At 40.9% G+C, this 24,117-nt stretch overlaps 1 protein-coding gene across 1 annotated transcript in view; it reads right to left on the bottom strand.

The window, feature by feature from the left end:
• LOC106577001 (protocadherin-15-like) overlaps positions 1 to 24,117 on the bottom strand; it is a 250,597-nt gene that overhangs the window by 206,170 nt on the left and 20,310 nt on the right. The window contains 1 exon segment of the mRNA XM_045700849.1: positions 8,265 to 8,383. Within this exon segment, the coding sequence (XP_045556805.1) occupies positions 8,265 to 8,355 (91 nt within the window). The 5' untranslated portion in view covers positions 8,356 to 8,383.

Below are 24,117 nucleotides of genomic sequence, written 5' to 3'. Positions count from 1 at the left end.
GTTTAGTCTTAAATTGACTTGAAAATCTATCGCAGGACATGAAAATGGCTGTTTAGCAATGATCAACAACCAACTTGACAGAGCTTGAAGAATTAAGAATATAAAAATGCGCAAATGTTTTACAAACCAGGTGTGCAAAGCTCTTAGAGACTTACCCAGAAAGACTCACAGCTATAATTGCTGCCAAAGATGATTATAACATGTATTGACTCAGGGGTGTGAATACTTATGTGAATGAGATATTTCTGTATTCATTTTTCAATACATTTGCTAAAATCTCTAAAAACATGTTTTCTCTTTGTCATTATGGGGTATTGTGTATAGATGGGTTTCTGAAGGCGCAGAAGGGAGGGACACCAACCTGATCAACAAGCACTGCAGTAACTCGATCCACAGTATGTACCTCTAGACAATGCATAGCGTTAGTGCATTAGACATCTAATAATAATTCATTCAACAACAAACGTCTATCCACAATTAGGATTACCAAAGCAGATCAACGAGCACCGAAGCATCTAGACTAATGTTTAATTAGCCATCTCATAAACCATAGAGAGGGTAACATTGCTTTAATAGATATATCTCTTTTGTTCCCAGTCAAATTAGTGGAAGTATAGGAGGAAAAACAGAAAATGTTAAAGACACAGTATTCCATCAGTAATTGGTAATCAAGGCACTATACACTCCAGGAGCTTAGTCCAAGGACAATCTAAATATTGTAATTAGAACCTCGGGGTAATTTGCTTTCATTTGAGGAGATAATATCCCGCACTAATCAACATGCCGATTCCCCCTTAAGCTACAAAACTTCAATTAATAAATGTTTATCGTTTTTCCTCACAAAAGAACCGGGCTCAGAGATGGATGGAGGCACAACTAACCTGTTTAAGATGTGATGTGGTTGGTTTTGTGCAAGATCTTACTTTGTTCCATGACTGGGATATAAAAGCTGCAAAACATTTCAAGGTATTTTCAGAAGAAGCAGGCTTACGGAAATAGACAGTGCCTTAATTCTTTACAGGACATTTCAATCAGCACTGCATTACCAGAGCACTCAGACAAGGCACCACTGAGATAATGCTGCCCATTGACATTATATTTTCAGAATGTTTTTTTAGCTGCCTATGAAATAAGTTCCTTCTGCGTTTTCACAACTTCATCTGAAAAAGTAACTAAACCAAATGGCCACGGCTCACTCAAAGTTCTTAAAAACACGTTTTAGCTGATGGGGAATTCAGTTTGTTCATAATTCTTTGATGAGAGTTGTTCCCACATGGAATAATAACGCATCGTCTCACACCACCGATGGACACCTGGGCCATCTTTTCAACTAACTAGTAATGCATGCATACACACAATCCAATCCATATTGATATTGCCAGAATAACTAAGACATTCTTCTCCAGCCATGGACAGTCTCTTCCCATCAGAGACAGAGAATGAAAGGAGAGAACACTACTCCTGTAGATGAATGGCTTTCTTCCAGGCAGTTTCACACCAAGTGCTTCATCTCATAAAACCTATAATACCTCCTTATGCACTCATAAATACTACTGCCCTTTAAGTAAATATTAAGCATTGATGACGGAGAGGAATTGTCTGGGAGTCCCTTTCCAATGTCACCTCTCTCTCTCAAGGCGAGAGCTGAGGAATCTTGAACCAAGCCAGATCCCTCGACTTACCTCAACTTTCCAAGCAGTGAGACGATTGGAAGATTGCCCAACCTCAGTGTCACTGATCACCGTCATCAGCTTAAAACACTCCAAGGTCAAAGGTTACATTTATGGCCCTTCCAGTCCCTGTTGTGGCAGGCATGATGCCTAGATGAGGGACTGAAGACTGAACTGAACAGGGACTTCTTAATTTCCCAGGGGGCTTACTGTAATCTGCTTGCATAGAGTGGCATCCAGAAGGGCAGCAGGGAACCCTGGTCTGGGGCCAGCAATTGCTGGCTGGTGAAGAGCTGAGAGTGACAGGGAAGGCATTTGTTCAACGCTGCCCATTGCCAGTTAAAGGAAAAATCTACCCAAAACCACTAATTCCTATAATTTGCAGTGTTAAGTAACACTAATATGTGAGAAAAATATTTTTGGGTGAACAAATGTTTCATTTTGTCATTATAATAAGGTTGGTGGCAAATGTGAAGATCGTTGTGGAAATCTGTTGCAGCTCAAGTCGACCACAAAACCCACAATGCAATGCTCTCTCTGTGGGCTGGCTAGCTAGGTAGTTATCTAGCGAACGTAGCTACACACAATAATACCAAAGTCAATATCAGCATGTGAAGTAGTTAGTTAACTGTAAATAAATTTCACTAAAACAAACTACACTATCAATTTAGGAGTCTACAATCTCACCATGTACAACCTGCAGATCGAGTGGAATTTACAATTTGCAACAGCCATTCAACAGCACCATGCAATGCAGCCTGGACTGAAGAGGAAAACAAATAGGAAAAATGTGGTGGACCCTCTGTTAACATGCACATTTCTCGAGGTAGGAATATCACAAAACATATGATCAATGGTTCATTCAAGAGAAGACGTTATGACATCAGCCAGTATTGAAATCTGACATATACTGTATGACAGACGTTTTTTTCGATCTAAAAGTTGGATTCCTAATAACTTCCACTGTAGTGAGAGCAGCTTTATTGCTAAGCTATATCACACTGGCTGAATTTCTGCCTGCTTGAACGGCAATAGTATCAGATACACATGAAAACATAAAATGACCCCAGGAATCGATAGAACATCGCTCAGAGATGAACAAAAACAATATAACATTCAAAATGACTGAATATTTATTTTAATGGGAGGTCACGGCAATGGCAACCACAAAACAGTAAAAAAAAAATGCACTATAGCAGTGCTGGATTTATTCATGATAGATATATGGTGCATTCGAAAAGTATTCAGACCCTTTCCCTTTTTCCGTATTTTGTTAATAAAAATAAAACTTCATCAATCAACACACAATACCCCATAATGACAAAGCAAAAACAGGTTTACATTTTTTTTGCAAATATATTACAAATAGTCCCACAGTTGACAGTGCATGTCAGAGCAAAAGCCAAACCATGACACCGAAGGAATTGTCCGTCGAGCTCCAAGACAGGATTGTTTCGAGGCACAGATCTGGGGAAGGGTACCAAAGAATGTCTGCAGCATTGAAGGACCCCAAGAACACAGTGGCTTCCGTCATTCTTAAATGGAAGAAGTTTGGACCCACCAAAACTCTTCCTAGAGCTGGCCGCCTGGCCAAACTGAGCAATCAGGGGAGAAGGGCCTTGGTCAGGGAGGTGACCAACAATCCGATGGTCACTCTGACAGAGCTCCAATGTTCCTCTGTGGAGATGGGAGAACCTTCGAGAAGGACAACAATCTCTGCAGCACTCCACCAATCAGGTCTTTATGGTAGAGTGGCCAGACGGCAGCCACTTCTCAGTAAAAGGAACATGACAGCCAGCTTGGAGTTTGCCAAAAGGCACCTAAAGGACTCAGACCAGCATGTTCTGGGGCTGTTTTTCAGCGGCAGGGACTGGGAGACTTGTCAGGATCAAGGGAAGATGAGCGGAGCAAAGTACAGAGATATCCTTGATGAAAACCTGCTCCAGAGCGCTTAGGCAAAGGTTCACCTTCCAACAGGACAACGACCCTAAGCCCACAGCCAAGACAATGCAGGAGTGGCTTCAGGACAAGTCTCTGAATGACTTTGAGTGGCCCAGCCATAGCCCAGGCTTGAACCCGATTGAACATCACTGGAAAGACCTGAAAATAGCTGTGCAGCGACACTCCCCATCCAACCTGACAGAGCTTGAGAGAATCTGCAGAGAAGAATGGGAGAAACTCCCCAAATACAGCTGTGCCAAGCTTGTAGCTTCATACCCAAGAAGGCTTGAGGATGTAATCGCTGCCAAAGGTGCTTCACAAAGTAAAGGGTCTGAATACTTATGTAAATGTGATATTTTATTTTGTTATTTTTTATAAATTTGCAACAATTTCTAAAAACTGTTTTTGCTTTGTCATGATGGGTTATTGTGTGTAGATTGATGAGAATTATTATTATTTTTAATCAATTTTTAAGTAACGGAAACGGAAAACAATGTGGAAAAAGTTAAGGGGTCTGAATATTTTCCGAATGCACTGTAACTCAGGCCACTCCCGCTCATCCTGCTCACTGTGAGCTCTAAAGACAACATTAGGTAGAGCCACTCTCCATAAAATCTATGGCAAGACCTTAAAATGGTTGTCTAGCAATGACCAACAACCAACAACAAGTTGACAGAGCCTGAATAATTTTTTTAAGAATCATGGGCAAATGCTGTACAAGCCAGGTGTGGAAAGCTCTTAGAGACTTACCCAGAAAGACTTACCCAGAAAGAAGCGCCAACGGCGCTTCTACAAAGTATTGACTCAGGGGTGTGAATACTTATGTAAATTAGATATTTCTGGATTTCATTTTAAATACATTTAGCAGAAATGTCTAAAAACATGTTTTCACTTTGTCATTATGGGGTATTGTGTGTAGATGGGTGAGAAAAATGCATATTTAATCAATTTTGAATTCAGGCTGTAACAACAAAATGTAGAATAAGTCAAATGGGTATGAATACTTTTTGAAGGCAAAGTAGATCGGCGCACAGGTGTATCAATAGACTCTTAAGGATTAAAGGTCTTACTCACATCGGCTATGGAGAGCGTGATCACACAGTCGACCGGAAGTGGTGGGGTTCACGCTTTTTTGTTTTAACTGCAGATTTCCCCTTTTATACCACATTTCCATTTTACTCATTTAGCAGACGCTCATATCCAGCGTGACTTACAGCAGCCGTTAGGGTTAAGTGCCTTGCTGAAGGGCATATCGACCGATTTTTTACCTTACAGGTCCTCAGGTGGGTTTAGGTATTCATTGAATGGAAGGGACATTTCTCTGCATGCTTCTGCTGGAAAACAGTTGCAGAGAGCATTACTCAGATCATAAACAACCATTCTCCTTCACTTGAGGGAAAAAAAGCTAGATCGATTTTAAAAAGGACATTGCTTCGAGTGTTGCAATCACACTCCCAGTGAATTGCTCGGAGTTGATCCTGCACATGGACCAGTCTGAGCTCCAGGAGAGGCCAAGTTCAGGCTCAGCCAAGCCCAGCAAACCCCCATCCTCCTGGGCCACAGCGAGCCTGATTACAGCCTGCTTTCTGCCAGATTAAAACATACATCCACACAGCCGCTCCACTGCCCCCACTCCACTGCTACTGCTAGACAGAGTCTGCGCATCTGGCCTCTAATCAAACAATCCCTAAAATAGAGAAACAATTTCAGACAGAGAAAAGGGAGGGGGGATGGAGAGAGGGGGAGAGAGAGAGAGAGAGAGAGAGAGAGAGGAAGGAAGGAAGGAAGGGGATGAGAGAGAAGGATAGATGGAAATAAGTCCATGTACACACACACACACACACACACACACACACTAAACATCAGGAGATTTTGAGTGATTGTATTGAGAGGTAGAGAGAGGTATGAGAAAGGTTTGTGCGTTGTCATCCAGATTGAGGCTTGACCTTTCATGATCCTTTCCTAAGCTATGGGGCCTGCTGATCGCTGATCCTCAGAGACAGACAGTGGATGGACAGACAGGGAATATGCATGATGGGAATACTGCACTGCATAGCGCCATGCCACACTGTTCAGACAGACTCACAGTATTCAGACTGACTGTCAGAGATATAAGCCAGCTAAAGCATATGAGGCAAAGAGGAGATGAGAAGGTGAAGAAAGAGCTCTAGGAAAGAGAGGATGAAAGGAACATGAGGATGGGATACATACTGTAGAAAGGCAGAAAGAGAAACAAAGAGCTGTGCGATAACTATTCTCTTATCTTTAGTTGGTGTTTTCATGTCATTTCCATGTTTCGATATATAAATTATTGTTGCATGTTTTTTGTATACTGTAACAACATTGTTGTACCCTTGAATGCTGACAGACAGACAACAAACAGACAGTGAGACTATAGACCGGGAGATTTATGGTTGGAAATGGCCTAAGAAGGCCCGCTCAAACCAAGGTGACACTGAGAAAATATGCATGCACATGCACAGTTGGGAACACACTCGCGCACACACACACACACACACACACGAATGCACACATTCTCGTAAACACATCACAGACACTGTTCCCTCTCATGCTTCAACAAGCGTCCGTGTTTCCACGCAGTGATCCAATCAACTCTCACTTGTGATTGTTCTAACTACCTCTAATTCCTACCTGCTCCCTGTGTAATTATCCCGTCTGCATTCGTTCAAATTATAGGCTGCATCCCCAGTTATAATCAGTGGGCTGGAGCTCCACTGATACAGGAGCAGGTCACCGTACCGTGAGATAAATACAGAGACGGCACAGAGACAAGGAGGACAAGTACAGGAACTATATAATCATGTGCCAGTCTGGTCACTTACATCCATATGGAGTAGATACATAAGAGATGTAAGTTTATGTGCAACAACTCTGACTGAGGATACCGGTTCTAAAGCACTAGTTCAAAATAACATTAGCTACCACACTCTTCCATCGACTTTTGTGTTACATCAAATGACACGTTAAATACTTGACAATGGCTAGTGGAAATATGTAAAATTGTCAGACCTTTGCCAAGACTCAATTACCCACAAAGAGATTGAATGTGGTCAGAAGATACGTTTTTTTGTTGTTGTTTGCTTGTTTAGGCGAAGGCCAGCCAGGCTTCTGCTAAGCCTGCTCAAAATGTGGATGCAAGAAAAGCACAAACATACACATGGGCGTACGTAATACAAACACTCATTCAAATTACAGGCTACGACTGCACACACACATGCGCATAATACACTTAAGTGCACACAGACAAAACAAACACTCCAACATGCACTCACACACATAGGCTCTGGGAAAAAAGGACTTATTTAAGCAGGAACTCACTTTCCCCCAAGGTGACAGGAGCTAATTAATGAGCTGATATGCGTGCCAGCCAAAACTCTATAAAACTGTGAAAGATAGCAGCTTTAAAGGCATTACCTACAGTGGTTTCTCCAAGGTAAGCCATGCATTAAAAGAAGACTAACTTTACAGAAACTGTAAAACGGTACAAATAAATCCATATTCCAGGGGTAATAAAAACGATGATATTTTAGGTCAGTACTCTCTTCACTCAACAGTGGCAGATGCTTGGCTGTTTATGCATCTAGACAGTTTCCACAAGGAACCCACAATGCTTTGCTTTCACCTTGAGGAGGAGGCACTCCATTCCATTTTTGTACAAGTATCATGCTTTAGTAATACAGTAGAAGGAAAGGAAAGAGGGAGGAATGAAGGAAAGGAGAAAGGAAGAAAGGAAGGAAATAAGGACACTTCTTGAATTAAAGTGACATATCCTGGGGCGGCAGGTAGCCTAGTGGTTAAAGTGTTGGGCCAGTAACTGAAAGGTTGCTGGATTGAATCCCTGAGCTGACAAGGTAAAAATCTGTCGTTCTGCCCCTGAACAAGGCCGTTAACCCACTGTTCCCCGGTAGGCCGTCAATGTAAATAAGAATTTGTTCTTAACGGACTTGCCTAGTTAAATACAATAAAACTCCTCGGGACAAGTTAGAAACAGTATCATACTGGGGAAGTCAAGTATGGTTATGTCTTTAGTTATTGTACTTTACAGTTCAGAATTTTCTGACTGTCTCAGAAACATTTTAATGGATTCCATTTTCTACTAAGTGTTAGAAAGTATATATTTTCACTGTACAGTACATTACACTACAAGGAGCATCCTCTTCTCCAGCTAATTCAACTATACTGACAGTAATGAGGGATGTATAAATATTTAACATAATGCCTTTTGAGTCATATTGATGACGAGGGATAGGCTTGACACTCGGGAGCTTACTGTGAGTGCACCGTGATTAAGTATCATAGAGAATATCTATACATCCATCCAAGAAAGTAATTAGCTACTGCTCAGCCCCCTGGCTTAACTCAGACAATTTGTCCTGGCCATTTGTCCTGACCCCCTCATCTTACCAGCCAATCTCTGGACTCTTTGTTATTATGCTTTTCAAAAAAGCTCACAGGCACACACTCCAGTGAAAAGGTCTACCTTAAACAGTATGCATGTTTTCACTCAGCACATATAATATACTATATAATAGAATAGACACTTAATTGTCAATTTTACAATGGAAATTGATTGATTTTCTGTCATAATACCCAACTTCACACATCCCGTTAAGGCCTGTCCATCTACTGTACCTTCTGTTTTCTGGGCCCAGCTGTAGGTGGTCAGAGAGAGGAGCGCCATGCTTATCCCCAGCCATCTGAAGACACATGGCCCCCGTCGCATCTTCTGTCAAACGTTATTGCCTGCCCACCTGGACGGGAGGAAAAGAGGGACACTTCATTAAATGGCCAGAGATAACACATTTCAGCCCAGGTGTTCTTGTCCAGCACACACCTGTTAGCTAAGACTGCTCATAATGGACATACGTAATACTCATTCAAATTACAGGCTACGACCGCACGTGTACATAGGCTACACACGCAGGCGGACAAACAAAGACAGACACACATCCACAGAATTGTACAGAAAAGCCATGGTTGTTACTGAGCCATAGTGGGACACATGTGCAGGCAATGTGCGTGTTGCTCACATTCTCTGTGTACGTTATCGTGTGTGAATTGGGAAGACATCACATTATCCCAACACAATACATTGTAGATATAGCTGAAGTAGATGCAGTTCAGGTACATTATAAATGCATCAACAATAAAGGTGCAAGTTGGAACCAAATAGGGTTTTTGAGAGTGATGCCATTCTGAAGAACCATACATGGGATGGTTCTTTAAAGAGCCCTACCAAAACAAAAAATGCTAAAGCTCCAAAGATCCATTATTAGTTTCACAAGGATCCAGCATTAAAGGTTCTACAAAGATCCATTATTGGTTACACAAGGAAACAATTAAACAGTTATAAAAGAACCCTGGCCCTAACCATAACCCAACCCTTTGAAGCACAGCATTGATGGTTCTACTTAGATCTCTAAAAGTTTCTGTATAGAACCTAAATCAAATGGTTCTCTCAAATGGTGGCTCTTCAGGAATTTTGTTAAAATACATTAACTCTTTAAACTGTATTGAAATAATCAGTCATGACTAAACAAATCTCAAATGTACCAATAGTTTATTACACAACCAAGCACAAAACAAAGTAGAATGTACAATTTCAAACGAAGTATCATTTCATTTCAAACTCAAAGTACAATTTCCAACAAAGTATAATTTCCATTCATTTCAAAGTACAATTTAAAACGAAGTCATTGTTCAATAATAGAGGTACAGTATAATCTAAGAAGTGAACAATAATCTAATTGTAGAGCCCTGCACTAATGGCTTACAGAAAACGAATGAGTGTTCCAAAATGTCATAACGACAAGTAACCACAAACAACTGTGCTGATCCTCTTTGAAGATATATGGCAGCAGGAATATGGCTCTATTGACCATATGGCCTGAAAAACAGAATTAAACATCTTAATTCATCACACTTCCTATACTGTTATTGAACATTGCGTTAACATTCCCTGCTCAAGTGTGAATAAGTATCCACTGTTGCGCCACCTAGCCTGCCCACCACCATTGAAAAATCAGTGGACCCCCCTAGCAGCTGCCCACTTTATACTGAACTTTAAGAGTAATAATATAAAACCACAGACCTACTTTCTCCACCTCTGTTTGGCAGCCATCTAGCAACTGGGCACATAACATCTTCAGGGGACTCTTTGGGGCCTTCTCAACTACGTTGACTGCCATTTTATGCAGATTGATTATCAGTAGCTTATCCACGTCCTTGTGCATGAGTGCTGTCATCTCTTCCAAGAAGAGAATAAACCATAAATTATGTAAATCCATGATGTACACACATTCTGTAAATGAATTAATCTATTGCATTTTATTCATAAACTATATGAGATTAACTAAATAAGTCCTCAAAATACCAGACAAATATGTCAAATTCACCACAAAAACATACAGTAACAGTTGAGACTTTCTAAGAGTTAATTCCATCATATATATTGTAAATACATTATGTACCTTCATTCTTTTTTAATTTATTGTATTCATTAACTAAATGAGAAATTAATAAATTGGTACTTAAAACAAACTACCCATTAAATATGCTATTATTTTTTACTGGCAGTAAGGGGCACTGTTTGGCAACACTTACTAGCTAGCTACATTTCTCAATGCCAGCGTGAGGTGCTCATTGGCCCATAATATAGGAATGGCATTGCTGACTAAAAAGTGAAAACATAATTGAACAGACAACCCACTTATGAATCAGATTCACATGTGAAACAACAATCACCAAGATTACTATCTATCTAATATTTCATTCAATTGTGTCCCTTCCCCAATATTGTCAGCTTAATATGTTATAGCTAACATCATGTATGATGCTAGCTAACGTAAATAGCTAGTTAGCTACACCGGGCATAACATTTTGCTGTACACCACTGTGTTTTGCTAACATTAGCAAGTCACTGTTCGTATTTAGCGAGTGATAGGTTTTGGTTCAAACAACTAACATCTCACATGATGATATTACTGAGAAGTTTGGTTTTGGTTCAAACAACTAACATCTCACATGATGATATTACTGACAAGTTTGTTTTCTAGCTAACTTGGAAAACCCAACCTAGCTAGCTAACTCATCTGACTTGGCCAGAGATACTTTTGTGATCTGACTTGGTGAGAGCATACCAAGCTTGGTAGATATCTAACTTAGATAATGTAGCTAGCTAGCTAACATCGCATGGTGCTAAATAGCTAGCTAGCTAGGTAGCTGCACCATGTGTGAGAGTTCCCTGTAAACCAAAGAAGCAATACTGTCTAGCTTGTAGACAGTTAACGTTAGTCGATATAACCAAAGATACTGGTAACTAGATAGCTAACTAATGTTAACTAATAACTACAGGTTAAACATTGTGTCTGTGTTATAACTTTATCTACCTTACTGTGCTCCCCCAAGCCAGATCAGTTAGGTAGTAGCTATACTGTTCACTGACAAATTACTGACATTTAGGAATATGGTTTAAAATAATTTATAATAAATTACACTAGATGAATCTAGCCAACTTTGATACTCACCAAAATGTTCCATCAGATGATGATGTAGCTATGCTGCAATTTACCTCAGAGGATCAGATGAGAGCAGGACATAAACCACGTATCCACAGTTTTTAGTCATGCCGTATAAAAGAAAGACGACAGGTGTTTTGGAGTCAAGCGATGATATGCTACGTCGTACTACACCTGCGACTTGGAAAAGCATTATGAGTTCATAGGAAGATTAAATAAATCAGTTAAAGCATTTTGCTGGGCTTTCAACATCAATTTGATGTCTCAAGGAGAAATCATGGCTTTCCATGCAGCTACTGTACAGTATATGGCAAGCCCTAACCCACCAGATTTCATTATAGCAACAATTTTCAAACATATCAATGAGTAGCATGCATTTTTTTATAATAAAAAAAAAACATTTGGATATTTATGAAAAAGATTGTAATGCATATCAATCAGAGCATGTTGACTGATGAGCAGAGAACATGCTATGAAAGGGACACATCTGCAGGCTTCCATACATTTCAACCTTTTAGAATTCTGAAGAACAGTAGATGCCATGTCAAGAACCCCCCACTTAACTCAAAAGCTCTTTATCAGTCAAGAGTTCTACAAGGAACCTTAAGAGCTGATGAAGAACCATTTAAGAACCTTTTTTTTCTTCTTCAGTGTATTCAAATCCTCGCTGGACACATCTATCACAGTAGACCACCTAGTGTGTTCTTGTCACTCTATGTAGCCTATGTGATTGAATTACACAGTGCACAGCACATACATATATTTCCCTATACAGATGCAAGGTGTCTTGGAGAAGAATATAAGTGTTTTAGCTTTTATCTGTAAGGGGTATTTTGAGTCAGAACTTCCTCAGTCGATATATTCTGGGAGAAGGAGATACGCTGCAAAATGTGATTTTAAACCATACGGTGGCAGGGCAAGCAGTCACAGATATCCCCCGGACCATATCAGCACCTCTGTCAGTCATCTTAGCACATATGCTGACAGAATAATTATTTGTGACACAAGAACACATACATACCACCAAGACAAACAGACATTTAAATGTTTTACATTTTTGTAATTTAGCAGATGCTCTTATCCAGGGAGACTTACATCCAGACAGACACACAAGCACGCACACAAATCATAGATATAACTAGCGGATTACACCAGGGGATAATGGAGAACAACCCCAGCTGTTGTATCTCTTCTTCGACTGCGACAATGACATTTTTTGTATGTATTCTCTCTCTCCAACTCTCTCTCTTTCTGCCTCTTCATATCTCTCGCTCTCATCCCAGTGGTGTTCCCTTTGAAGCCAGGTTCATTTCCCATGTACATCTATCTGTCTTAACAGGGCTGATCAGTACACGTTTGAAGCCAGTCTTCAGGGCCCAGAAACTCTGGAGAGAGGGGAGGGCCATCTTTCAGGATTCTCCCCAGATTACTTCCTGTCTGAGCCTAAACTGTCTGTCATAACATCCCTGTCCTCATGGGGAGAAAGAAATCCATGTGACTCTAGGAGAAGAGAATAAGGGGAGCACAAACTTGGTGGCATAGTGAGTCAACTGAATGTTTTCCTGGCGTACAAGGTTAACAAAGCCATGAGCATGTTTTCTAGCCACAACCCAGGCTTTACTGTGACTCTAAAGGAACATGCTGATGGTATTGGAGGAAGATGGTGGTGAAATGAGAAAATTGTTAGTTGATGTCATGTCTCCGTTCCTTCTTTTGTTTATCACAATTGCTCCAACTACACCAATGGGATGGTGGACTTCTGACAGTGGTGTAAAGTACTTAAGTAAAAATACTTTAAAGTACTACCTAATTAAGTCGTTTTTTTGGGTATCTGTACTTAACTTTACTATTTATATTTTTGACAACTTTTACTTCACTACATTCCTAAAGAAAATAATGTATCTTTTACTCCATAAATTTTTCCTGACACCCAAAAGTACTCGTTACATTTTGAATGGTCATCCCTACTGCCTCTGATCTGGCGGACTCACTAAACGCAAATGCTTTGTTTGTAAATTATGTCTGGGTGTTGGAGTGTGCCGCTGGCTAGCTATAAACAATTACAACAAGATAATTGTGCCGTCTGGTTTGCTTAATATAAGCAATTTGAAAATGTACTTTTACTTTTGATACTTAAGTATATTTTTGCAATTACATTTACTTTTGATACTTAAGTGTATTTAAACCAAAATACTTTTAGGCTTTTACTTAAGTAGAATTTTACTGTGTTTTATCTTAAGGTATTTTTACTTTTACTCAAGTATGACAATTGAGTACTTTTTCCACCACTGACTACTGAATGTGTAAAGTTTAACTATGTCCTTTACTTTGGATGATACTTTTTATATGACAACATCTGGGGAAACATACTGTAACTACAACATGATTCTCAACCTCTAATCTCTGCTGCGAGTCTGTATTTCAGTCAGTATCTCTTGTAGGACATTTATGTGGCCGGAATAACATAGTGGAAGTGAAGCAGTGAGATCAAACAGATTGTGCCGAGGGGGGAGGGGGGTGGGGGGAGTGAAGCAATCACGGTTATGGATAACATGGAGACTGACAAGGCTGGGCTTTATCCAGCGAGGGTACAGTAGGAGCCCTACTCCATCTGAAATAAAAACAAGAACAGCTTCTCATCTCCTTCTCCTCTCTTTCATCAGACTTTCTTTTTCCCCGACTAGCTCTTTTCTGCTTCTGAGTGTCGGAAGTGTCTTGATAAAAGGGAATCATATCTTTCCATTACACATGAAACGAGTGAAGAGCTGATCTAACACTCATGGTACCTGTATAATCTCTTTTAACATCCCATCTGCTGGCAGCCACTTCAAGCTTGTCTTCATACTCGTCAATAACGAGGATGACTTTTGATATCAATCACACTCGGCAACTAAAGATTTACATGCAGGACATGGCATTTGAAGAGGTTTTTCCATGTTCTGATGATTCTACAGTACAAAGGTTGAGCATATGTATATACTGGATGTATATAAGTAGGGGTCAACAAAGCTGAAAAGACACTTTGGCATTACAACCTAACTTCAGTTGAACATTTTGCCTGTTGGTCAGGGCCATACAACAGATTTCCGAGGTTTCCTGTAGAAGGCTATATTCTAGTCTACAGAGTTGTGGACTTGAGTCACATGACTTGGACTTGAGTCACAAATTTGATGACTTGATAGAAAATAAAATAACTTGAGACTTGACTTGGACTTGGAGCCTCAAGACTCTGGACTAGACTTTAACTTGAGACTGATGACTTGAAATTATCTGGCCAGGTTTTGTAATGTTTTGTCACTCATTTTGTGGCACATGGATTAATCTACACGCAGCAAGAGATGGTAGCCGCAGCATCGCCCTTGCAAAAAAACTTCAACAGATTGCCTAGTGAAACGCACACTCTGCACACTGATTGGACCAGCAAACTGTCAATCAACACAGGTTGGGTGAGCTAGAGAACAAATTGCTGATTTGCTGTTCGGGTGCAGCACAAACAAATTGTAGAGAGAGAAGATTGCCATAATAAATAAATATGCAGCTCCAAAAATTGTTTGGTGATCAATAATATTAACTTAACAATTACTACCATACTGTAGGTCTACTGGTCTTTTGGTATGTAACAATTGCTTGATATTGATATTTTACTTATGAAGCTTGCGATTGTAATTTGTTGTTAAAATCAAATATTACTGTCACGTCCTGACCATGGTAAGCTGTTATTTTCTATGGTAGAGTAGGGCGTGGGCGTGACAGGGGGGTTTATTCAGGGCGTGACAGGGGGGTTTATTCTATGTGTTCTATTTCTATGTTGTTAGGTTCTAGTTTTTGTATTTCTGTGTTGGTTTGGATGATCTCCAATTAGAGGCAGCTGGTCCTCGTTGTCTCTAATTGGAGATCATACTTAAGTAGGGGTTTTTCTACCTGGGTTTTGTGGGTGATTATTTTTGAGTAGTGTTTGTTTTACCTCTGCGTCACGGTTTGTTGTTTTGTTTATTCATGTATTGCATAGTTTCACAGAGTAAAAAAAATGTGGAACGACACACACGCTGCACTTTGGTCCTCTTCTCCTGGCGACAGCCGTGACAATTACTGTGGCGAAGACGCACCATAGGCACTGCTTTTCACTTGCAGTCTCAAAACTCCCGCCAGTGGAGAGGGCTTTTTTTCTCCTGCTGAAATGTTTGCTCTTGCTTTCACACGTTGAAATGCATAGACCTTATGTGGTAAATCTATATTCCATCTAATACTACAATAATTGCAAGTGTTTCATCATTACATTACCTTACTGTTTATTGCAACACGTAGACATTTCTATTTCATGTTTTTTAGGCCTACTACAATACATTTTCATTTTGAGCTCCTGTTAGACAGACTCGATTTGGTTTCTCAGATAGGACAGGTTAAGCCTGATACAGAGGCTATTTCTTTTGGGTTATTGCCTGTGTGTATTTCATAAATCTATTTGTATATTTTGTATGATATGGCGCTTTCACCATTGGATCACCAAGACCTGTAAATACATCTACACTCTGAGCATGTCAACCTGCCTTCTGCTGATTTCATGCGCTTACCACTACTACAAGATCCATATTTTACAATTACATAGGCTAATAATTGCAGACAAAATAATGCAAAGGGCTGTCCTGTAGCCTCGATAAATAGACAACGATTTGTGGTTGAACAAGTCGTTGCATGTACAGTATAGATTTGTTTTTGACTTGAGACTTGGAGTTGACTCGAGTCTTGACCCGTTCTACTTGGGACTTGACTTGAGACTCAGATCTTGTGACTTGAGACTTACTTGTGACTCGAATAATAGTGACTTGGTCCCACCTCCGCTAGTCTATAAGAAATAAGCTGCAGTAAATTCCAATATCCACTCAAAACAGTTGTTGCTGTGTCCATGTGTATCCTGAGTGGATATAAGTCATATAAGCTGTGCTTCGGAAATGCCTGTCCAAAGTCTGACTCTCTCTCTCTGTTCAAGTAGCTGACGAGACAAGAAAGAAAATACATTGTATTGTCTTTTCACAATCACTGAGTAGATGTTCTGAGCATCTACTGGAACAGAGCCAGAAAAAAACAACATCCACCCCTGCAGAAAGAAACCATCAAGCCATCAATCTACGCCTCGACTTATCAAGCAGTCAATTACGGCATCTAGTGTGTGTGTGTGTGTGTGTGTGTGTGTGTGTGTGTGTGTGTGTGTGTGTGTGTGTGTGTGTGTGTGTGTGTGTGTGTGTGTGTGTGTGTGTGTGTGTGTGTTGTGTGTGTGTGTGTGTGTGTTTGGTGGAAGTGTTTGTGGGTGTGCATGTGTTTGTTTGTGTGCACGTGTGCGTGTTTGACTCATCTAAGGATGTTCCAGTTATTGGGTCAGTGTAGGTCCCAATGCAGGCCTCCAATGTTGCACATTGCACTACTTGGCTGAGGCATCAAGCCTCATTGATGTAATCCCATTTGTATAAAATGGCCTGGCCTGGCATGTCTGGAACTGTCCCTAAATAGGATCACTGGGCTAGATACTAAAACCTCTGAGAACGAAACATGGTAGGAGATTAAAACCATTGTTAATGACCCTTCAAAATATTTACCAGTAGTAGCTTAACTGTCCATGTTTCAGCACTCTACAGAGTTTCCATGAGTTACTTTGAGTTTGATATACAATCTTCACCAGGATCGTTCTTTACAAAGTTTGCCTCCAATATCACTTATCTGAAACTCCTCCCCTTGGAGACAGATATTGAGAATTGCAAAATCATCAGTTTAAAATTAGACGCAATTATAGCCCAACTCCTCCCCAAAGCATTGTGAGTGATATACTGTACAGTACTGTGTGTCATCTGACTGATCAAGTGAATTAATGACAAACAAAACATAATCAATCATGCATGCAGATATGCAACTCATACAACTTGTACAAGAAAACAACACATGGTACCATAAATCAGACTATACACTCTTAGAAAAAAGGTGCTGTCTAGAACATAAAACGGTTCTTCGGCTGTCCCCATAGGAGAACCCTTTGAAGAACCCCTTCTTGTTCCCGGTAGAAGAACCCTTTTGGCTACAAGTAAAAACGTTTTGGGTTCCATGTACAGTGCATTCGGAAGTATTCAGAACACTTGACATTTTCCACATTTTGTTACGTTTAAGCCTTATTTTAAAATGGATTAAAAAAGTAATAATTTTCACCAATCTACACACAATACCCCATAATGACAAAGCAAAAACAGATTTTTAGATTTGTTTGCAAATGTATTAAATATAAAAAACTGAAACATCAACTTTACATAAGTATTCAGACCCTTTACTCAGTAACAAGCACCTTTGGCACGGTTAAAGCTTCAGGTCTTCTTGGGTATGACGCTACAAGCTTGGCATATTTGTATTTGGGAAGTTTCACCCATTCTTCTTTGCAGATCCTCTCAATCTCTGTCAGGTTGGATGGGGAGCGTCGCTGCACAGCTATTTTCAGGTCTCTCCAGAGATGTTCGATCGGGTTCAAGTCCGGGCTCTGGCTGGGCCACTCAAGGACATTCAGAGACTTGTCCCGAAGCCACTCCTGCGTTGTCTTGGCTGTGTGCATAGGGCCATTGTCCTGTTGGAAGGTGAACCTTTGCCGCAGTCTGAGGTCCTGAGGTGCTCTAGAGCAGGTTTTCATCAAGGATCTCTCTGTACTTTGCTCCCCACAGCATGATGCTGCCGCCACCATGCTTCACCGTAAGGATGGTGCCAGGTTTCATCCAGACATGATGCTTGGCATTCAGGCCAAAGAGCTCAATCTTGGTTTCATCAGAACAGGGAATCTTGTTTCTCATGGTCTGAGAGTCCTTGGGTGATTTTTGGCAAACTCCAAGCAGGCTGTCATGTGCCTTTTACTGAGGAGTGGCTTCCATCTGGCCACTCTACCATAAAGGCCTGATTGGTGAAGTGCTGCAGAGATGGTTCTCCTTCTGGTAGTTTCTCCATCTTCACAGATGAACTCTGGAGCTCTGTCAGAGTGACCATCGGGTTCTGGGTCACCTCCTTGACCAAGGCCCTTCTCCCCTGATTGCTCAGTTTGGCCAGGCGGCCAGCTCTAGGAAGTTATGGTGGTTCCAAACTTCTTCCATTTTAGAATGATGGAGGACTGTGTTCTTGGGGACCTTCAATGATGCAGAATTATTTTGCTACCCTTCCCCAGATCTGTGCCTCGACACAATCCTGTCTCAGAGCTCTACGGACATTTCCTTCGACCACATGGTTTGGTTTTTGCTCTGACATGCACTGTCAACTGTGAGACCTTATATAGACAGGTATGTGCCTTTCCAAATCATGTCAAGTTGTAGGAACATCCCAAGGATGATCAATGGAAACAGGATGCACATGAGCTCAATTTCAAGTTGCATTTCAAAGGGTCTGAATACTTATGTAAATACTGTATTCATGTTTTTACATTTTTAATACATTTGCTAAAATAAAAAAATAAACAGTTCTCCCTTTGTCATTATGGAGTATTGTGTGTAGATTGACGAGGACAAAAAATGATTTATTACATTTTAGAATAAGGATGTAATGTAACAAAATGTGGAAAAAGTCAAGGGGTCTGAATACTTTCCGAATGCACTGTAGAAGCCTTTCCACAGAGGGTTCTACCTTGAACCAAAAATGGTTATCCTATGGGGACAGTTGAAGAATCCTTTTGGAATCCTTTTTTTCTAAGAGTGTAAGCAGCACTTTTTACCATAAAAATGCTGCCGTAAACAAAGAGACTGCACCATCAGGAGTATGTGTTTATCAGCATGTATACAGACCCTTCACTATAGTCTGATTACAACAATAACGGCTGTAGATGGTTTAACTTGTTACATCTTAATTCAAAAACATAACTTTGTTCCTGCACTGCGAAACGCACAATTTCATTGTGTTTTGTTCTAGTTGTCTAATCAATTATAATACTACAATAATTATGTAAAAGGTGTGATAATTCGACTGACAGCTCTAAGTGTTTGTTCTAATTGACAGGGCAGAGGCATTACAAAGAACCTTGTTAGCCTGAGGGCCAGGTCCTGTAAAAGCCAGGTCAAAGACGTCCCAGACTGAACCTTCACCTGCTGACAGCCTTCCATAGAAACACCCTCTCCTCACAACAACCCTTCTGCTACCGTAACCAAATCTCCTCAGCACACACCCGCTCCTGCAGCTAGCGGTCCAGTAACCCAAACTGGACGTCCCTCAACGTGACGTTAAGTGAGCCGGCCTTGCATGATATTGCACGCTGTCCACAAACGACTACTGTTACTGTCTCTGTTACCCCGTCACCTGGAATAAAGAAGAGAGCTGGAGCTGGAACAGAAGAGCTGGAGAGTAAGCTAATGTCTCTGTGAGGTCCCTGCCAGAAAAAAGTAGTAGATATTCATTACACACTGTGAGATGTAATCAGTCCTAGCTAGGGGTCCTCCCGCTTCATAATGACTGGGGTGATTAGCGCAGGCAAATGGACTGGGGCTCCGTGCCTCATGGTATGCCTCAGCTAGGAGCCGGGCAGAGATAGAAGCACTCACTAAACACACCTGCAGCTGCCACAAGCTTATCTTCTTGAACCTTTCTATTACCTGTTGGCCTGTCTCTGTTAGCTTTTTGCTAGCCATCTGTATTATTAATTAACTGATTAATTAATTAATTATTTGTGTGTTGGAGTGAAGCAGCACAGCAGCTTTGTAAACAAACAATGCATACAGGACACTGGCAAAAAACTAGATGTTTTAGAGCTACTGTCAATGTATTTGTTTAACTTAATCACAAACTCAGCAAAAAAAGAAACGTCTTCTCACTGTAAACTGTGTTTATTTTCAGCAAAAACTTAACATGTGTAGATATTTGTATGAACATAACAAGATTCAACAACTGAGACATAAACTGTGAAACTTGTTCAGACATGTGACTAACAGAAATTGAATAATGTGTCCCTGAACAAAAGGGGTCAAAATCAAAAGTAACAGTCAATATCTGGTGTGGCCACCAGCTGGATTAAGTACTACAGTGCTTCTCCTTCTCATGGACTGCACCAGATTTGCCAGTTCTTGCTGTGAGATGTTACCCCACTCTTCCACCAAGGCACCTGCAAGTCCCCAGACATTTCTGGGGTGAATGGCCCTAGCCCTCACCCTCCGATCCAACAAGTCCCAGACGTGTTCAATGGGATTGAGTTCCAGGCTCTTCGCTGGCCATGGCAGAACACTGACATTCCTGTCTCGCAGGAAATCATGCACAGAACGAGCAGTATGGCTGGTGGCATTGTCATGCTGGAGGGTCATGTCAGGATGAGCCTGCAGGAAGGGTACCACATGAGGGAGGAGGATGTCTTCCCTGTAATGCACAGTGTTGAGATTGCCTGCAGTGACAACAAGCTCAGTCCGATGATGCTGTGACACACCGCCCCAGACCATGACAGACCCTCAACCTCCAAATCGATTCCGCTCCAGAGTACAGGCCTTGGTGTAAGGCTCATTCCTTGACGATAAACGCGAATCCGACCATCACCCCTGGTGAGACAAAACTGCGACTCGTCAGTGAAGAGCTCTTTTTGTCAATCCTGTCTGGTCCAGCGACGGTGGGATTGTGCCCATAGGCGATGTTGTTGCCGGTGATGTCTGGTGAGGATCTGCCTTACAACAGACCTACAAGCCCTCAGTCCAGCCTCTCTCAGCCTATTGCGGACAGTCTGAGCACTGATGGAGGGATTGTGCATTCCTGGGGTTACTCGGGCAGTTGTTGTTGCCATCCTGTATCTGTCCCGCAGGTGTGATGTTCGGATGTACCAATCTTGTGCAGGTATTGTTACACGTGGTCTGCCACTGCGAGGATGATCAGCTGTCCATCCCGTCTCCCTGTAGCGCTGTCTTAGGCATCTCACAGTACGGACATTGCAATTTATTAACCTGGCCAGATCTGCAGTCCTCATGCCTCCTTGCAGCATGCCTAAGGCACGTTCACACAGACAAGCAGGGACCCTGGGCATCTTTCTTTTTGTGTTTTTCCAATCAGTAGAAAGGCCTAAGTTTTCATAACTGTGACCTTAATTGCCTACCGTCTGTAAGCTGTTAGTGTCTTAACGACCGTTCCACAGGTGCATGTGCGTTAATTGTTTATGGTTCGTTGAACAAGCATGGGAAACAGTGTTTAAACCCTTTACGATGAAGATCTGTGAAGTTATTTGGATTTTTACGAATTATCTTTGAAAGACAGGGTCCTGAAAAAAATATCTTTCTTTTTTTCTTCTGAGTTTAGTAGTTTAATTGCAGTTATTGTAACCATGCTTTAAAGTTAATGTGGCAGGAATATTCAGCCTTCTGGACTGGGAAGTGTTAACATCCGACAGTCTTTCCTGGGTAGTTCTGCTGCAGCATAGTGACCCTAACGCTTCGAAAACATCGACAGCATCATTGCATTTGGTACACCAGAATTACATTCATTTCCAATGAAACGCTGTGTTTTCCTTGCAGCATTGCGTTGCAGAGGCAGTTGCGGTGCGTTCTATGTGGTGCATACGTATCCAACGTATGCGTCAAACTGTATGCGTAGACGGCTTGACAGAAATAGTAGCAGAAGGTGAACGTTGCAACATATCCAGATGATGCTGCATTCTATTTTGCGCAAGGATGCTGTTGCTGTGTTCGAAGCGTAATAGGGGATGGAATAAACACCATTACATGCTTTTGCAGTCCTCCTGAAAGCAATTGAAAGCTTTAATATGTTTACTATAATGGAGAAATAGATAGAACAAGATACAGCCGCTGTGCTTGTTGGTGTTATGTTTTCATTTTACAGTAAATGCAGAATAGACATAATCAGTGTGTGTGAGAGAGAGAGAGAGAGAAAGATAAAGAGAGAGAGAGAGAGTGAGAGAGAGAGTGAAGTGTGTGTGTGTGTGTGTGTGTGTGTGTGTGTGTGTGTGTGTATGCCTCATGCTTCTCTATCATAGCTTTCAAGTGCTAATTCCAATACTAGCTAGCTCTAGCACTAGTGTCATAGTTGATAATCAATTCTATAAATATGAGTGGGATAGGTGTTTCTCTCCACACTCTGAGACACCATCCTGGGTTACTAAAGTAAAGTGCAAAAAGTAAACAGATATTAGAGCAATATTCTACAGTAAAGCTAGACCCCGCATTGAAAGTCAGTAGAGCCCACTAAACCTTTCATATCTCTCCAAAAACAGTTATGATGTCTCCAGTGGTGTGGTTGTGCCTGGAGAAGTAGGTATACTCAAATTTTGCCAGACATTTCCCAAACGGCCCACCCAGCGAAGGAAAGGTGCCCTGTGTGAATTAGTTTTTATGAGAAACAGTGACATACATTCTGAACGACAAACAATGATAAATCCCATGTTGGTATTTTCACAGTCAGACCAACCCAAGCTGTACTGTGCAAGTAGGCCTACTGTTGAAGCAGATAAATGAGGTTTTCAACTGAGACAGAAATTCTAATTATTCAAATGTTTCCAAAATATTCAGGTTTTCACTCTCAAAGTCACACTTTTTTAATAGAAAAACAACAACATTAATGTTCTAAGTCCATACTAATGTTTATATCACATCATGAGACCACTTTTCAGGTCTGGGAAAAATCTAAGAAATTTTGATTTTTGAGTGTAGTTACCCTTCAATTCAAGTGCTCAGCACCTAGCACTGTTAGCAGTGTTTCTTTAGCATATGAGATGGAGTTTGCACAGCAAATGGCCACTGGATTGATGCAAATAATCATGGTATTCTGCCAGGCTACTTTGTAGCTAGTTAACATTTAATTGAGAAGGTTTTTGGGAAAGCCTTTCCATCTACTATAAGATGGTTAAGCTTATCATTAGCATCTATATTTTTCCTGTTACATAATTGTTTGAAACCTGGTGGTTTTACTTCATATTAAGAAGCATGTCTTACCTTGCTTCAAAGTAGCCTATAGTCAAAATCCCACCATAGAAACGTGGAGCCAATTATTTTATAAAGACTTCCTCATATTCGTTCTCCTGTTCTATTGGTTTTCTTTCAACTTTCTTTCATTGTCTAGCAGCCAAATGCATTATCCTAGTCATATTAGCAACCAATGATAGTTGTTGCATCTTTAGATCTCCCCTCTTTCTAAATTTCCAACGGATATTTCCATCTCTGTCCATGAAACCACTCACAGGAGCGGTGCGCATTTTAGAACAGTGTTTTCATGCAAATTGCATTTTAGAACATTCACTTGTAGGCCTTCTAACATGTACACATTGCTGTGACTAAAATGCCTGCCCATACCATAACCCCACCTCTACCATGGGACACTGTTCACAACGTTGACATCAGCAAACCGCTCGACCATAAGACGCCATACACGTGGTCTGCAGTTGTGAGGTCAGTTGGACATAATTGTCAAATTCTCTGAAACGACGTTGGAGGCAGCTTATGGTAGAGAAAGGAACATTCAATTCTCTGGCAACAGCTCTGGTGAACATTCCTGCTGTCAGCATACCAATTGCACACTCCCTTGTGTTGTGTTACAAAACTGCACAATTTAGAGCGGCCTTTTATTGTCCCCAGCACAAGGTGCACCTGTGTAATAATCATGCTGTTTAATCAGCTTGTTGATATGCCACACCTGTCAGTTGGATGGATTATCTTCGCGAATGAGAAATGCTCACTAAGAGGGATGTAAACAAATTTGTGCAAAAAAAATGAGAAATAAGCTTTTTGTGTGTATGGAATTTTTATTTTATTTCAGCTCATGAAACATGGGACCAACACTTTACATGCTGCATTTATATTTTTATTCAGTGTAGTTTATCCACATTTTAAGCCAAACATTTTGATCCGTTCCATCAGCCTTATTAATTGATACGGCGTATACCTCCACTACACTACATTGACACGCATCGTGGGGATTAAGAAGTGAGTATACACAATGCTCACTAAAATATAAGTGGGTATACAGCGTATACCCTCACTACACCA

This window comes from Salmo salar, chromosome ssa18 (genome assembly GCF_905237065.1).
Source record: "Salmo salar chromosome ssa18, Ssal_v3.1, whole genome shotgun sequence".
NCBI lineage: Eukaryota > Metazoa > Chordata > Actinopteri > Salmoniformes > Salmonidae > Salmo > Salmo salar.
The sequence above is the reverse complement of the archived record's forward strand: the minus strand, read 5'-3'. Positions and strand labels throughout refer to the sequence as shown.